Source organism: Citrus sinensis, mitochondrion (assembly GCF_022201045.2).
Source record: "Citrus sinensis mitochondrion, complete genome".
Taxonomy (NCBI): domain Eukaryota; kingdom Viridiplantae; phylum Streptophyta; class Magnoliopsida; order Sapindales; family Rutaceae; genus Citrus; species Citrus sinensis.
The window spans coordinates 151593-169372 of NC_037463.1; the positions used below are offsets into that span (position 1 = coordinate 151593).

Below are 17780 nucleotides of genomic sequence, written 5' to 3' on the forward strand. Positions count from 1 at the left end.
ATTTTGTTGGATGGGACAACAATGGCTTGCACTTCTGCTTGTTATAAGGAAGCATAGTCGATGAGGGCATCGACATTCGCGAGTGGGGGAGAGTTGTCACGGGCTTGCGTTTCACCAGGAAACTTGCCGTGACATTGGTCTGCCCTCTTGCTCGGATGTAAGACTCCCGCCGCCGACAGATGTCCCATGCCACGTTTCGTGAACAGCTATGCCCGAGAATGAATTGTGATATAGCGCCGAATAAGCCACTGCCCTATCCCCGACTCGAAATCTATAAAGGACTTTAAGGGAGAGAAAATAGGGGGCCCTACACCATACATCCTGCTGCCTCGGGACGACTGCACGTTACATCATAGCAGCACGACAAAATGAAGGTCTTTACCTTGTATAGGTTGGGCCTTCCTGTTCCTGCGCACCCGGCATCCTGCAAGAAAAGGCCCCTTACTATAGATAGGCTAACGCGCCTTATATTATCTAATTAGAAAAGCAACCTTTCGCGCAAGTTGCTTAATCCGTTGCTTCTTGCTCCAACTTAGGAGTAGGGGCCGTCGCCGCCTTTTCCGCAGGCTGCTATGCTAGTTGTAGCGCGCTAGCGCTTTACTAATAGAATCTCAAGGTAAAGGAGACTCTATCATGATCTTACGAATCTACAACTCTCTTTACTGAAAGATGTTGACCCGTTTTTCTTTTCTTTGCTGATTCCTCTTGTTCGGATGGGTGTTCACCCCAAAGTGTTCCCGGACCGCATGCATACATCCGTAAGTAACTTAGTGCAACATGGCAAATTTCATTCAGTAGGGTCAATAGTTCAGCATTTAGGCCGTAACATTTAGCAACAAAAAAAATATTTAACCCAACAAGTGCTCTCCGAACCAAGCTAGATAGTCTCCTATCACTAGGCTCACCAACCAACCTGGACTTTTTTTTATTCTTATTATTCCTACCGGATATCAAAACCATAAGGATTGTTTCCAGCCATGAGTTCCCATATGACATAAGCGCTCTTGGGTGGGCTGGGCCATTCCATCAAATCTTTGAGAAGGGGCCCAATCTCGTATTTGATAGTCGGCGTGGCGATAGGCTTCGCTTCAACGACTGCCCCCCCAGCCGTTGAAAACACTGAGCGAGAACGGTAAGGGGAAGGGGCGAACAAACAATGTCGTTGCGCGGGGATGCGATTCGCCAAGCTGGGGCAAACAAAGCCGTCCGGCCCGAGATTAGGCTTTCGAAGGAAAAGCCTTCGAAAGGGAAAGAAAAAGCTATGCTATTGACCGACCCTTTCGTTCTTATCGCTCTGGGTTTCGATCTATATGACCTCCGGGCGGTAAAAGTACACCTCTTCCGTAGAGAAAGGTAGTCTTCAGACTGACTTTAAGAGTCTGTTCAAGGCTCTCTCTTATCTATCAATGGAAAGATCTCCGTGCGCGGCGTGATAAGGAATCCTAGAAAAGATCGATTGAGACCCCCTCCCCGGTCCCACGAAGATCTCTACGTACTTGTCCAGTCCAGGACAACTGAGATCTTCCGGTCTGCGTGCGTGTGAGCGGCTCAAACAAAGAAGAGTCTGGTCTGGTCTGAATTCAGGCCCGGCCCGCCTGTCTGCTGCTAGGTTCGGGAATGGCGCCAGGCGAGGGCGCCACTATGCCCCGCTGCTCCGCTGCGGCCGGCTCCCGGACTATGTAAAAGAATCGAGGCCGGGGGTCTCGCCCATAGTGGTTCCCCCCGCCTTTGGTGATTGACCAAACAAAACAAATAGGCCTAGCCCCTTAATGAATCGAATGGTCCGGGCCTTCGACCTTCATTTGATTCCGACGGTCGGCATAGATCTCATGAGACCCGCCCACTATTACTACGAAAAAAGCCCTGCCCCTTTCCTTCGCTACTAGGAGAGTAAGCAACCTCTATTAGCGCCGGACCTTGAGTCGAATTGATTGTGTCATGTGCAACGTCCATCAATGATGGTTCATTAATGTCCATTGATTTAGACTCCTTCCCCTTCCCAACTACGAATAAGATCGAGAGGATCCCGAAAGCCCCCAAACCAAGAACGGAAACAGAAGCCTTTCGATTCACTCCCCATTCTCTCTTAAATAAAGCTCGCCCTCGAGCCCTGGGCAGGTCGGCCGGGTCTTTTCTTTCCCCGTTGTTCTGTTCCCGCCACGAGAAAGACGCACGGAAGAGGTATGCCCAGCGCGCGGAGGATCCGTTGAGAGTTTCTCTTGTCTCGGTAGGGAACTGTACGACCTTTTCCCCTATTGTATTGAATCAATCAAAAAAAAAAGAGGTCGGTGCTACGGCCCCCTATTGTTTGATCCAATATTGACCGGGGACGAGAATATTCCATATTACCTTGGTTTGACCTCCCGTAGTGGCCCTTGCTTTTACGGAGCGGGGCCAATTTCTCGTACTTGCTCAGTGTGCCCCCCTTTCGTCGAGTGCCCCGCCCGGTTCACTGGGCTGTTGGCCTACCAAGCACTTGCCCGCTGCTCCTGCCGCCCGCTTGACGGGCGGAGCGCTCGTTATCCTTACTGTTCTCTCTGCTGGGGCCCTCCCATTGCTCTAGACATAAGCTATGGCAGCTCCAGCTCGCAACCACAGGGGGCCGCCCTGCGAGGCCAGAGTGGGCTCAGCAGTCAGTCTCCATTCGAATTACGTTAGGGGGTCTTTCGCTTTTGCCAGATCTAGAGAGATACTACGAGTCCTCCGTCCCAGATTCCATCGCCGCGGCCATCTGGTTCACCGGTACTACCAAAAAGTCTCATGCTTACGTTACTGTTATTGATGGTTTTATTATCTTGGATCACGAAGACCCCAGTCGTGCTTCTGGTTTCCATTCCCATCATCATATTGATGATAAATCCCCTCGTGCTCCGCCATAAGAACTTGGAGTCCGTATCATGGTGAAGGTAAGGTAACGCTGTGATTCTTGCTCAAAAAACAGACCGAACGCGTTCGAGTTATTGGCTCGTCCAACCTGGCAGCATTCATGAGTCGCTCGTTCAACTGTCCCTCGGAGACACGGTCGAGAAGTACCATGCATGGTTGCCCCCCGTCCTTTCTTTCTTTCGGTCTCATCCAGAAAGAGAGACGGCTTAGCCAAAAAAAGTGAGCGCCCCTGCGCGAGCCTTATTTTTTTAGTAAAGTCAAGCTTCCTAAAGACTAAAGAATAAAGAAATGGATCAAAAAAAGGGGGGACTTCTGCAACGGGCTATGCCACCCAAACCAACTGAGGGAAGTCGCATCCGTCCGATCGCAAGCACCTACAATGTCATGATCACATTGGTTTACCCTTTTTTCTTTGGTAGATGCTATTAGCTATTCTGTTGATTCTTCTCCAAACAGGAACCACCGATTTACAAATCTTATTAACCACAGAATTTAGTGAGCGGCGCCAAATCCTTCTATGGATTGCTTTTTTCGCCTCTTTCGCCGTCAAAGTGCCTATGGTACCAGTTCATATTTGGTTACCCGAAGCTCATGTAGAGGCACCTACGGCGGGATCCGTCATCTTGGCAGGAATTCTTTTAAAATTGGGAACCTACGGGTTTTTAAGATTTTCAATACCCATGTTTCCTGAAGCGACACTTTGTTTCACTCCTTTCATTTATACTTTAAGCGCGATTGCTATAATATATACTTCCTTGACCACTTTAAGACAGATCGATCTTAAGAAGATCATTGCTTACTCCTCAGTAGCCCATATGAATCTGGTGACTATTGGTATGTTTAGTCTGAACATACAGGGAATTGGAGGTAGCATTTTACTGATGTTAAGTCATGGACTGGTTTCTTCAGCCCTTTTTCTATGTGTTGGTGTTCTATATGACCGACATAAGACTCGACTTGTTAGATATTACGGAGGTTTAGTGAGCACCATGCCGAATTTCCCTACCATTTTCTTCTTTTTTACTTTGGCCAATATGAGTTTACCTGGTACTAGCAGCTTTATCGGGGAATTTCTCATCTTAGTAGGAGCTTTCCAAAGAAATAGCTTAGTAGCCACATTAGCAGCGCTTGGGATGATTTTAGGCGCGGCGTATTCCCTTTGGCTATATAATCGTGTGGTTTCTGGAAATTTAAAACCCGATTTCCTCCATAAATTCTCCGATTTAAATGGCAGAGAAGTTTTCATATTTATACCTTTTCTTTTTGGAGGGGCGACCGTCCGTTGAAAAAAACAGATCCAAGTAAAGTATAAAGGAAAAACTGATATGCTGCCTTGATCTTTCTTTGTCTCGAACCCCATACCCCTATAATAATGGTAGAGTAAGGGGTGGCCCCAAAGCGGAATTGACCGGTGGTGGTTGGTCGAAGCTCCAGTAGGTAGCCACTCCCTTCTCAGGGAACCGTACGTGAGACTTCCGCATCATACGGCTCCGTCCCGAGCTTCCGTCGTCGGCCCTTGTCATTAGACCACTATCTATGCATGTATTTTCAGCCTGGACTCTCAAATCTTTTGCCTTTTGGGTGGTGGCGAACAATGCAGCTTGCGTTGCGGGAGATGCCCGCCCGTAGGGCCCGGCCTGCTTCTCGCCCGAAAGAACCGCTCACTAGCCAGCCGGACTAGTGGGGGGCCTATCTGGAGATATACTGAAAACCATGCCCTTCGAACCGAACGCAACGCCCGTCTTCCAAATCAAAAGAGAAATGGGAAGAAAGATGGAGATGGAGTGCGGCCTGTAGAGCACATGTAACGCACAGTCGGGTTGCTCACGCAGCGGATCTCTCTCTCTATCTAGAGTCTCTCTCTATCTATAGATAGAGAGATGTGAAAGTAATAGCCTTATGTTATGGCCACCCCCCGACTTACGGCCTTTACGCTACTACTATTGTGATGTGAGCGGTTCAAATTGGTTTGATCTTTCCCAATTATCCTGACCGGAACTTGTACGCAGCACTTATACGGAGGTGCATGCATAAAGGTTTTGAACTCTTTTCTTATCTGAAACAGGACCCTACCCTATTCTCGAACCCTCTGCCGAGCTTCACCCTGCCCGCATTTCCTTTTTTTTGAAGGGGGCCAAAGAAATGTCTCCACCTGCTGCCAACAGTCTTTCTTCGGAATTCTACTGAACGGGTCGATTCCCCCCCCCTCCCGTTTGTTTTAGCTACTTATCCTAAGGTCTCTTCGCCAAGAGCTCCCCGGCGACGACAGAGGAACCAACCCGCCTGCAGTGGCGGGGCGGCTTTTTTGTTTCACAATAAGACCTGGACGATTATCCCTACCCTCGGTAGCTTACGAGTTTACGTCCATCCCCGGTTGGGTACAGTTTCCTTTCGATTTCTCCCTTGTAGCCGTTACCCGAATTCGCGCAAGTGTGTCCACACCCCCCAAACTGACTTGACGAGGAACCCATTCTCGCGAACAAACACAACCCCTACACACACCTAGGGGCACCCCTTCCTGCATATCCATACAAGACCCAAGTAGGCGGGTCGAGGTCCTACGAGGTACCCACTACTCGGAGTACCCTCCCAAAAGGAAAAAGATGTGTCTGTCAGGTTCGGTTCTTCTTAGTTGGGTTGGGCTGGTTCGACCAGAAATGCTATGCTTACACACAAGACTACCCCTCTTCCCGAAAGCTTCGCGGGGACTACTTTACGACGACGGACGACCGCCCGTAGGGGGTTTACTGCACAAGGCCCCTGCAGAGGAAAAGCTTTATCCCAGCGAATAGAAGATGCTCAGCTCCGCACAACATAGGGATTAGCACGCTTTCGAAAAAAACATAGAATAGTAGAAGATCCAGCATGCAGAACACGGCGATCATTAGAAATTCACAAATTAGAAATGCTATAATATACTCTTTCCCATAACTTCTCATACCAGACCAACCCACTAAAATGCAAATAGGGATCAGAAATGTGGTCAATATCACGAAAAATAAAGAGATACCGTCTATACCCAAATCAAAATTGATGTTTTCATAAGGAAGCCATCGAAGGCTTTCCACAAATTGAAATTTGGCCGTAGAAGGATCGAATTGTATCCAAAGAACAAGGGAATACAAAAAAGTAATAAGAGAGGCACACAGACCAATCAATCGTATCAGTCGTATTCTTGAATTTGGAATGAAAAGAAGAGTAATGCTTCCTAGCACGGGACACAGAATAAGACCACTTAGATCAAAATAGCATTCACAGAAATGTTCTAACATAGAGTAGAATCGAACATTGAAGAAATTAGTTGACAACAGTCAAAAGATGGGCACCTAATTCCAATACAATAGGGGTCTATCAGTGCAAGTCAGCTGAACACCGTGATTGATGAGTGGGTAGGTGGGTTAGGTGCACCTCTCGCCCAGTGGGAAGTAATGAGGTTTTTTACCTGGAAGTAGTGGGCCCCCTTCCCGCGTATGCGCCTTTATTTATATTCTTTTTTTTTTTTTTTTTCCTAACGGAGATGGAGAATCTTTCTAAAAAAATCTCTCTGGCAAAACGCAATTCGTCGATTAAGGTGCACCTTGCCTTTTTTCAGGTAGCTTTGTTACGCCTATTCAGCTAGTGGGGCATTGGTCATAGCCAATATTCGTCGAAGAAGAGGTAATATGGAATATTTTCGTTATAGAGGGAATATGGAATCTTCTCGACGAGAAGAAGAGGAAGTTTTGTCTTTCTTTCAATCCAACTAAGAGAACAAAGAAACCACTCAAAAATGAAAGTTAGATAAAGAAGTTTCAGTAAGAACTAGCACTAGACTTCTTCCCCCCTTTCTACTGTTCCTCTCTCCTTTTGCTTCCACCCGGGCTTTTCATTCTGTTTTATAGAGACCTGAGGTGAGGAAATTTTAATAAGAATTAATGTAGAAAGGTGGGGCACTTTCCCCGGCATACGAAAAAAAATCCAGGATGACGGCTTTCAAAAGACGAGTAAGAGACGGGGAGGGGGAGGCTCTCGAAACCAAACGAGACTAGAAGGAACATGGGAATTAGCACCATTCCTATGAGTGCTTTTGTCTCGAAGAGCCAACAAAGGGGCAGCCCTCTTTCTCTATCTCGGTCTCGGTTTAGCATCATATCATAATATATCGATCCGGATAAAATTTTGATTTCTTTTTGTGCGGATTAAGGTAAATACCTCCATGCTGTGGCTGTGGGGGTAGGGGCTGTCGCCGCCTGATAGAGGCAGAAGCCGGGGCCGGGGCCACCGGAGCTATCTGCGTCGAGTGTGCCGATGGAAAGAGGAGGGTCGACGAAGTTGAGTGCCAGCACAAAAATAAAAATAGAAAGAGTCGTGCCGTTCAAAGTAGAATTCTTCTAAGATCCATTGCTCAATTTTGCATGCTCTGCTCCCAAAATGCAGAGAGACTTGCGAGGGCAGATCCGGGTTGGTTGGTCCGGAAAGTCATGGGAGAGGCAGGCTAAGTGAAATAAAATAATATACTGCTGGTGCTACTATAGAATCTTATGAATCACGCACGGCACACTTTCTATATCTCCTCCGTCTACAAGGCGAACAGCTTAGCTTACAGCACAGCGTGTTCGCCACCACACCGGCAGGCTGGTGCATTGGCCTTACCGTAATAGGGCCGAGAGGTATGACCCTTCGCTTCGATTAGAACGCCCCATATCTCGTGGTGACACGCTCCGCGTGGCATTTCCTTTTAGAAAGAAAGTAGAACTTCTAACCAAAAGATTCATAAAGAATGAATCAAGTACCATTCGTGCATTGCCTCTTCTCTTTGAATGAAGAAGAGAGGGGCTTTGTATAGACACCCTTGAGCCATATTCGTCGCCCTAGGCTCACCATCATTCTATTTATGGGTTCTAGCTACAAAGAACATATACATGGAGCTATGTCGACTTACGTACGTCTCGTTGACCAAACGATTAGGTATACCACGCCACGTATCATCCCCTCTTTCCATAGAAGAAAAAAAAGCATTTTTTTTTTCGAAAAGTCTCAACGTCCTCGCTCTGCGAAACGCCCAGTAGTCTCTGACTTGGTCTTCGAATCGTAAGTTTCAGCCCGTTCCCAGTTTGCCTCGCTCTCAGGTTGGCCCTTCTACTTGACTAAGTAGTATTCCACTCGTGCAGTGGGTGTATGGGCTAGCCCATGGTGCGGTCAGCTATGATATACTCAACTTCTTCTTTAGTAGGTTCATCTACAACATCTGGTGGTGCCCTCGTGGGCACGTTCCTCTCTGGGTCGGTCTGGTCTAATCGAAGTCAACTGACTCACATGGAATACGGGGTGAGTTTTCACCGAGCTGATCGCTTGAGTCTATAGGCTACCTCTCCTATCCGCTGCTCTACAAGGTCTACTTTCTTCTTCCTTCAGACCAGACCGGGCTAAGCCTTTAGTTTAAGTGGGTTTGGGCTAGGTCGTTGCGATCCTACCACCTCTTGGCAAAGTAGGCTGATGGGCAAGCCCCCTCTTTTCGAAATGGTGTGGGGCGGAGGCTGTTGCCCCGTGGCCAACTCGAAGGGGCTGAAGTTCGTTCGACGCGGAGCTCTTTGGTTGTTAAGTTATAGCAGCACTGAGCAACATCCAACAGCTCCAGTCGTTCTGGTTTGCACTAAAGTGCCTTAAGTAGCCCTCGAGGAGTCCGTTTATTCTCTCCGTCTGAGCTTTCAAAGATATACCGACGTAGGTATCTTACCATCAGATACCGACAGTCGTCTTCTAACATTACCGACCCTTAAATATCGGGGTTTCATCAATTTCACATAACATAAAAAAGTGCTTTTCATCATCAGGAAACAACCAGATTTCCAACCTCTTGCATTGCATTACCATAACAAAAGAAAAAAATGAAAATGAAATACTCTTGTGACTCGGAATGAACCTTTCTCGGTGGAGGAAGGGAATAGCGATGGATTCCTATGGAGCATCCAGGAACAAGAAGATTCAATTGTACGACGAATTCCTACGTGGTCCAAGGAAATCAAAGGTCCGCTTCCACGATTTCATCTATATCGAATCTTAATATCAGAATAGCTTATATAGTCATGATTCAATTCAGGTCCACTGACTTTTGATTTCTTTCTCATTTTTCGAATCTGATTGGAACAATGGAGAAGTAGGAAGACTTTATCGATTCATAATGGGTATCTAGAATATCTATGTCCCAAGACATAAAATATGAATAATAAAACATGAGGATACGGAGTAGAAGTATGAGTTTACTTCATTTATTGCATTTATAAATATATATTTAATTAGAATAATCTAGTATATCATTCGTGTCTCTGTTACAACACGGCGAAACGAAATGAATGGTTCGAATGAAAGAAAAAATAATAGCCTAATTTTCCTGGGATTGTAGTTCAATCGGTCAGAGCACCGCCCTGTCAAGGCGGAAGCTGCGGGTTCGAGCCCCGTCAGTCCCGACCTAGGCTAAGATTCGATGAATCGATCAATTTTGCTCTCCATTTTCTGTGAAGAGGAGAGACAAAGAGTAGGATCTAATTCCCAGCAGGAGGATGATAAACTTTCTGTAGAAGAGTCCTCGGGAGCATTTTTCTCTTCTGAATCGAATGTTGGGGGCCAAAGGAAAGGCAAGAAAGCCAAAAAGAAAAGAAAGCTCGGGGAAGTAGCAGCTCCAAAGGGGGAGGGGGTCCTTCCCAACCCCCCCTTTATGATTAGTCTCGGTTACTGGAATGTGAGGTTGGTCGTAGATCCGCCCTCAAAAGGGAGGTTAGACATCTCCTAAAGAATAAGAATCTTAGTTTGTGTGGCCTTGTGGAAACTAAATAAAGTAAGATCCATCAATAAAGACATGATTAGCAGGAAGGTTTTTTGGGCTGATTTGAAGAGAATGAGCAGTGTAGTGATTGACCAAGCTTTTATGTGAGATTTTAATTCTTCTAGATTCCATGAGGAGGTGGGAGTGGGAGAAGACATAATACTTACCTCCACCAATGCTTGTTAGATATAGATCTGTTTGACCTCCCTTTTAAGAGCCCGCTCTACACTTGGTCCAACCGCAGAGATAGTGAGCAGATTATTGCCAGGAAGCTTGACAGAGTGTTGGTTAATGACAGTTGACTTGCTACTTTCCCGAACTCTGAAGCAGACTTCACAGGGCCGGGTATTTCCGATCATACCCCGGGGATAGTTACCATCAGGCAGAAGTTGGTCACAGGGAAGAAGCCTTTCTCTTTCTAATTCTATAATTTATGGACCTCCCACGAAGAGTTTGCCCCTTTAGTTGAGCAAGTTTGGAGTACTCCAGTGGAGGGTACTCCTATGTTCAGGCTGTGCACCAAGCTGAAACGTCTCAAGGCTGAATTGAAGATCGTTATTTAATTTCAAATACTATGGTAGCATCAACTCTAAGGTTGCCCAAGCTAGAGAGGACCTTACTAGATTGCAGTTACTCCACTTGCAGGATCCTTCCAACTCTGACCTAGCAAATGCAGAAAAAGAGAGTTTGCAAGTTTTTACTCATTTCACTCTTATGGAAGAGGCCCACCTCAAACAGAAGTCCAGAATTAAGTGGCTGAAGCTGGGAGATAGTAAGACGGGCTTTTTTCACAAGGTGGTGAGAGCTAGGCAGTCCAAGAACAGATTGTTGAGTGTTTACAATGCCGAGGGGGAGAAGTTGGAAGACCATAAAGCTGTTAGTCAAGAGGCTGTCTCCTTTTTCCAGCTTGGTGGTGACCCTACTTTGGAAAGAGAGTTGGTGGCAGAGATTATAGGGATTTTTTATTTCACCTTTTACCAGGAGGACAGATGCCTTTTGTCCCTTCCCGTGGAAGCAGAGAAAATTAAAAGAACTATGTTCTCCCTTAACAGTAACAAGGCCCCGGGCCCCGATGGGTATTCTGCCCACTTCTTCAAAAGTGCTTGGGAGATTGTGAATCAGGATGTAATAGAAGCCATAAAAAGTCTTTCTTTGCTTCACTTCTAAGAGACTCCACTATCATTGTTTTGGTGCCGAAAGTGCCTAATCCTACAGTCATGGGAGATTTTCAGCCTATTTCCTGCTTCAATACAATCTATAAGTGTATTTACCAAGTAGATTGCTAATAGGATCAAAGGCTTGTTTCCCAAGATCATTAGCCCCACCCAGTCTGCTTTTGTTGAAAGGAGGAAGATTACAGATAATGTCCTTTTGGCTCAGGAACTCTTTATCCTTAGAAACTACCACAGGAAGACAGGGAAGCCTCGGTGTGCCATCAAAATCTATTTTTTTTAGAAAGTCTAGAACTCAGTGCATTGGGATTTCTTTATGGGGATTTTGAAAGCTGTTGACCTTCCTGCCCATCTGATTAAGTGCATTGCGGCTTGTATCACCACCCCCAAGTTCTCGGTCTCCATCAATGGGGGGCTTGAGGGCTATTTCTCCGGAGGGAAGGGGCTGAGACAAGGAGATCCGCTTTCCCCCTATCCGTTTGTTCTTGCTATGGAAGTCTTTTCCAGGATCCTTGCCAAAGCTTCTAGTAATGGAAGGTTCTCTCATCACCCGAGATGTACTAAGCTTGATTTAGCTAGGGCGAGCGTTGTTTACTATGCGAGTGAAGAGATTTAAGCGAGCTAATAGCGAGTGGACTTTGCCCCTCCCTTTCTTTAGTTTAGACTTGCAGTAAAGCTGAACAAGTTTACTCAGCTTGCACTTGAGCTTGAAGCCTTTTTTTTATCCTAAAGTAGCATTAAAAAATCCCCAAAGCTACAAGAAAGCCGAGACTACAACCGCTACTTGCCCAATAGTACAGCGCCTTCCTCCCTCACTTTACTTTCCTAACTACCAAGCCACTCTTCAAACCCTTGCCAGAAGGACGATCGGAAAGATTCTCTGCGATACCGCTTGAATAACGATAATCGGCCTTAAAGAGAAAGCAAAGCTTTAGCAACGGTAGGAGTTACTACTTCTACTTACGCCAGCACCTGACGAGCTTACCAGAACCTTCTCCCGCAACAAGAAGAGTTTAACTTAGACAAGTTCATGATATGAAGAGCCTTTAGATGAAGAACGCCAATACAGTCAAGGAGAAGAAAGGACTCAAGATCCCGGGTGAAGGGAATATGTAATATTGAAGCCTTCAATCTCAACATTGGGCTTGATATGCCTTCCATTTCTTGATATAGATATTCTATTTATTTTTAGGCCATGAAGAACGAGAGAGGAGAACGGGGAGTCAAAGTGACGAGACACCGGGATCGCGTCGCCTTACGACACCAATAACAGTCATTTCTGATGAGGAGGGTCGACGAAGTTGAGAAATAAAGGGGATGGAAATTGACCAGCTTTAAAAAAGTAAAAAAAGAAAGAAAAAGGCGGTGGTTAGAAAAGGAAAGCTGGCTCGACCGGAAGACCCTCTTTTGGGCAGCCTATTCGTAGACAAAGAAAGCCGATTCGCCATGCAGGGCGAGCAAGCAGCAGACCAAGAAGGAAGGCCTTCTGTACCCTTTGGCCGATACCGGTCCAGCCTGCAAGAAAGCGACCGGCGGGGCTTCCCTCCGCTTCTAGCGATCTTGCGCCATATGTAACCCAAGAGTGAGACATGGCAAAGGGCGGGACCTCGGCCCGAAATACCTATTTGAGTGAACCGCGCTTCCAGAGAAAGGTGTAATGTAAAAATCCTAACAGTTAGCCAGTCGATCCCACGTGAAATTCTCGATGAGTCACGGAATGGCTTTGCTAGTTTCGTGTTGTGGAGTGTTCGATCCGTCAAGCGGGAGAGTGCTATTTTTTTTTTCTTAGTTCATAGTGATGGTTCCGTTTCGGTAGTGATAGTTTTCCTTGAAAGGGCTAAGTCAACCGTGCTAAAGATGCGGTTGGATTGAATCATCAATAAGTACTCGTCTTGAACTTCCTACTCGTTTTTGTGCCAGTCTTACTTTAAGATAGATAGAGGTATAGTTGCGGGGCGGAGTTAATCAAGGCCTCTTATTCGGGTTCTAACCTCTCTCTTCCAGGACCTGTTTGCCCCTTTCCCTTAAGCAGGACCCGTTTGCCCCTTTCCCTTAAGGCGATTGTCTATTGTCTTAAGATAAGAATAGTTCACGCCGCTTCCTTCAGTCGCGTGCTTTGAGATTGGTTCTAAAAGAGATCGACCTTAAATGAAAAAGGAGAGTGTGCCCCAACATTTTGTAGTCCTGAGGGACTCGTTGAGGCCGGTTTACTTGGTTTAGTAGTTCCTTTCTCTCCTAAATACCCGATCAAGGAACCGGAGAGAGAAAATCACATAATAATGGCAAGTACTCCGGTTAGTGAGTAGCCGCCCCTACCTGTAAGCCCGAACTAGTAATCAAACAGGATGTATTTGTTCGAAAGTGAGTAAGGTTCTTTGCATCACCTGCTCTTGACAGTTAAGGGAGAATGATCCCAATAAACAAACAAGCGTCAGCCCCGAAGCGTGAGGGATGGAGTAGCTCGCCCTATACAATAATTCAAGGAGAGAACGAAGTAGCTCGATTTGACTCTATCCGCTTTGGATGAGTTCGTCCTAGGCGTAGGCTCCATCTCCAACTTAGGCTTCATGGTTTCTGACCTGGTATTCTCTTAAGGTAAGTATAAAGAACGCTGATCCGAAACCGACGACAGAGACTGACGTGGAGTGGCCCTGACCTTGATGTGAAGAGCAGAATCGGGGACTGCCAAGATCTGTAACTGAGACGGGAGCTCTGGGAGAAAGACTCATTGGCGATGTAGTAGCGGGACGGACGATACGAGGGAGTAGTGAAGTGGGTTCGTCGAGCTAGTAGGCTTAGAATGGAATTAGGTATATCTCTTCCGCCCTGGCATAGATATGGCAAACCCCGGAGAGGGGATCCTTACCGTTCGATCTGAAGCTGGATCACAAGACCAAGGTATAGTTCCGGATCGAGAGCAGGCTCGACCGCAGGGGAGAGGAAGCGAAACCTGTATTGTTGAGCTGAGCCAGCGCCTTTGACTACTTCGTGGTATTCGCAATTCATCAATCAGATTCATTTTTTAGATCGAGGCACATATTAAGCATCATAAGATAAGAAGGGCGTAAACTACTTACCCTGGGTCAGTGGATGCGGACCTGGATGCTCGCGCGGCTTTGGCTTCTTCAGGGCGGGAATTTTAACCTAGGTTTGATTGATAGCCGAATCACCTTCTTTGGTGTCAGCTAGTGTTGCTCCGAGCAACGCAATCTCGGGTGATGGGACCAGCCAAGGGAAGGGGGCAAGGAAGATTTATTAAGCTCTACAACTCATGGTAGAGGGTGCATATCTAAGTAGCATTCTCTTTCAGTAGCTCGCTCATCTCTCTTTGTGAAAGAAAGGAAACAGGAGCTACTCGACCGAACAGATAGAGGAAAGTGCACCAATAATCATTGTAAGTAACAACGAAGTGAACAGGTTTGAAAGACGGGGAGATAGATTTGGAAGAAGACTAGCAGCCAGCAAGGCTGTGACCGGGGAACAGAGTGAATTCAATAGAAAATAAGGTCAGGTACGGAGTTACTCGGCCGGCAAGGAGAGGGTTTATGGCCAGATGCTACCGAAAGACTCGGGAAGATGTAACTTGTTTCAAATAGAGAGTAAGGCACTTCGATCAGAGTTCGGAAGGAAGGATCTGAAAGAGCCCGACCTTAACTTAAGGGGGGTGGTGCTTGACCAAAAGCACTACCGTGGCATCTATCTAGTGATACGATCCAACCGGCACCTCCTTGGTGCGGTTTACTTACTTGACTCGATGGAACTATCACTACTAAACAAAATGAATAAACAAATAGCACAAATCTTGCTTGCTTGTCGGATCGAACACCTTAAAATGGGAACCTGCAAAGCCGTTCCATTACTCATTGATCGTTAACCAGGCTGACTAACTGCCGGATTTTACATTACACCTTCACAAGGGTGTGATCAACTCAAGCGGGTCTTTCGGGCCGGGATCCTAACCAGTACCTACCATGCCTCCCGGGATTCCTCAGTACATATGGGTTGGGGATTACAAGAACACCCCGCTAGTCGCGTCCCCATTCCAGTTAGGACAATGGGTAAGGTTTTTATATTCCTGGTCTGCAGAGTCGCCCTCTGGTTATAGATCAGATCGGAGATCAGAAATCGTCAGTCAGAGAACCCGAAGTCAGACGCCCGAAGCCAGAAGTCACATACCTGAAGTCAGAAACCTAAAGTCACAGACAACGAAGATCTAAAGGATCAGGAGCCAGAAATCAAGGAATATCAGATTAAAGATCGGCCTCCCTCATTTTGAAGCTCCCTTCGAGAGGAATATATCCCTCGACAGCTCCCTACCAAGACGCTGCCCTTTATATCCGGAAAGCTCGAGAGAGGACTTCTTGATCCAGAAACCACCCCGCTTGCGAGTGAAGTCTGAAGTCTCCTTCCTTAGAAGTGCCCTCCCAAGCAGTGGAGTGTACCCCCGTCCTCGAGTGGAGGGATCGCATCGCATTCAGACAGACCACCTTCTGACTAGCCGCTGTAACGGACCCAGTCATAAGGATAGCCCACTTCCAGCAAGAAGAATAACCCCCACCTTCAGAAGAGGGAGGGACAACCCGCCTATGCCACTGCATCCAATGAGAAGAGAAGAGACAAAACAAGGCAAAAGCACGTTATGACCAGGCAAACCATCATAAAAACACAAGGCATAATCTCACCGGAAGGTATAGGGCCTAAAGGCCTCGCTCCCCCCCCCTTTATTCACATCCATTACCTTGAGGCGCTTACTCCTATCCCTTTCTTTTGTTTTGAAAACCTTTTTATGTAGGATGGGACCAGACCGCGCCACCTCTCTAAACTACGGTATCGGGGGTTCACAATCCACTGTGACCCCGCTTACTAGGTTTTTGATTCCTGGGATCAGGATCCATTGTATTATCATACGTAAGAACATAGACCGATTGCTTGGTTCGATCCAGTGCAGAAAGAAGCGAGTGAGCGACGATCCAATATCGGACCAGGCGAATATCTGTCTCTCAATCCCGGGATTCCAATCCAAAAGAAGTGGGTATGGATTTTGATCCCGATCTGGTCTACTGGTGCAACATTGGCTTAGTCAACTCATGGTAGTGCTACTGATGTCGGTGCTGGACCCGGAACAGTTGCTGGACCGAGTTAATCGACAGGATCTACTGCTACCCCTCCAAATTGAATGAATTGGTAGGAATGCTCGTTCAAATGGAATCGGAACTGTGACTCGCTCCAACTACGGCAGTAAGCCACCCAAAGGTAGGAATGCCGTGAACCCTGGAATTGGCCGAGATGCGGCTACCTCTCAAAAGATGGAGTAATAAAAATCCAATTCTCGGCGTCGAGAGAGATTTGAGATTCCGTAAGTAACTCAATGAGTGCTTTCTATTTCTAAGTTCTAAGAAGGGCTTGGAAAAAGAAAATGAAATACGAATGTCGAACCAGAGGATCCTGAAGTTATGGTCGATCCTGACCCACATTAGAAAGCTTTCGTTCCCGAACCCATAGAGGAGGGGCTATATGGGATATCTATCTACGGGGGCCTGCACTTTATTATAGGGAAAGGGGGGAAAGACGAACTTCATTCGGTAGCAGCAGGGTATCGAGTCATTGGTAACACCCACTCATTTCGGAACCAGATCAAAACCCGACTCACTTTTTTGTCCTAGCGAGGGGTATCGATAAGGGTTGGATTCAAATCCCTCCCATGAGAAAGAAAGGGTCGACGTAGTTGAGTTTTTCTGTCTATTCCTGATCGAACTCCCTCCCTGTCATCGTATCTTGTGTCAGAATCGCTTTCAGGCTTCTTATCGCTTTCCCATAAGTGGCAGTTTTGTCTCCCGTCCCTACCGATAGTAACTGATCAACTTACTGTTCGGGTTCAAGAGCATAAATTTTTCCATTATTAGTATCTTTCTATCTCGGAGTGGACTAAGGCATCAATCTGAACTCCAAGCCCTATCGCTTGGGAATAAATGCTTCCCTAGCAGCTTGCCGGAGAAAAACGAAGCCTTAGAAATTGAAAATTCATCCCTCCAAGCGGATAAGGGCTTAAACCTATTCATCTATCCTATCCCTCGCTTTACTCTTCTCGGAAAAGGTTATCGTTCCCATGAATTGCCTCCTGGCATTGATAGCGATTGATCGAATTCCTACTCTGGTTTGAGAAGCTTTTCAGTTTTCCTTATCTCTCGTGCCTTTGAACTGCCCTGAAAAGAATTCGAAATAAACACGTATATCTGGTACTAAATAAACCGCCTTCGCGGGCCAACCCGTCTTGGTACTCTACCCTCCCATTCATAAGAGAGTGGTAGTTGTCATCGGAAACAGGTGAAAGTAGTGAGTTGAGTAAGTCTTGTCAACAACGCTTCGCACAACTAAAAAACTAACACACTGTTCACTTCTGTACTTCTCCACCGCCAAAACACAATTACTTATGCAATTCGCACGCATGAAAGACGAGCGAAAAACGATGAATTTGCCTTAGCCTTAAAAGCTCCCGACCGATGGTCGTTCCTAGGCCCAGTCAACCACTTACACTTATGATGACTTCGCCCTTACCTACCAGTGCTGGAGCCTCTCCTGCCGATGTCACCACTGGTTCAGGTACTTTCACCAATACTTAAGCCAACACCTAGCAATGCCCATGTCGTAGCCGCAGAAGCTACGACAAACCTCCGGACCCCGGCTAGGGAAAAGGATCTGTTATTGTCCATGCCCTAGCCGTTGCTTCCGCTGGATGAATGGGATCCCAATCTCGATTTCCTAGGTATGCTTGCCCTGTTCAGAAACTGAAGCAACTTTTTCTTTTTCTCTTTCACTACACCAAACCCACGAATTTTCACCCAAACGCATACAGTTGATTCCACAGGTACCACGGGCATGCTACTAATGCCTGTTGGACTTTGCAAAACTTATTGCCTTAC

At 46.6% G+C, this 17780-nt stretch overlaps 1 protein-coding gene and 1 non-coding gene across 2 annotated transcripts; both read left to right on the plus strand.

Annotated features, from left to right (window-relative positions):
* The first annotated feature begins 713 nt into the window (after positions 1 to 713).
* nad4 (NADH dehydrogenase subunit 4) lies at positions 714 to 4172 on the plus strand. Its single transcript has 2 exons — positions 714 to 794; positions 3306 to 4172. The coding sequence occupies exons 1-2, from the start codon at positions 714 to 716 to the stop codon at positions 4170 to 4172; spliced, it is 948 nt and encodes a 315-aa protein (YP_009477459.1).
* Positions 4173 to 9258: 5086 nt separating this feature from the next.
* On the plus strand, positions 9259 to 9332 carry tRNA-Asp. Its single transcript has one exon. It is a non-coding gene; the product is annotated as a tRNA-Asp (tRNA).
* The last annotated feature ends 8448 nt before the right edge of the window (positions 9333 to 17780 follow it).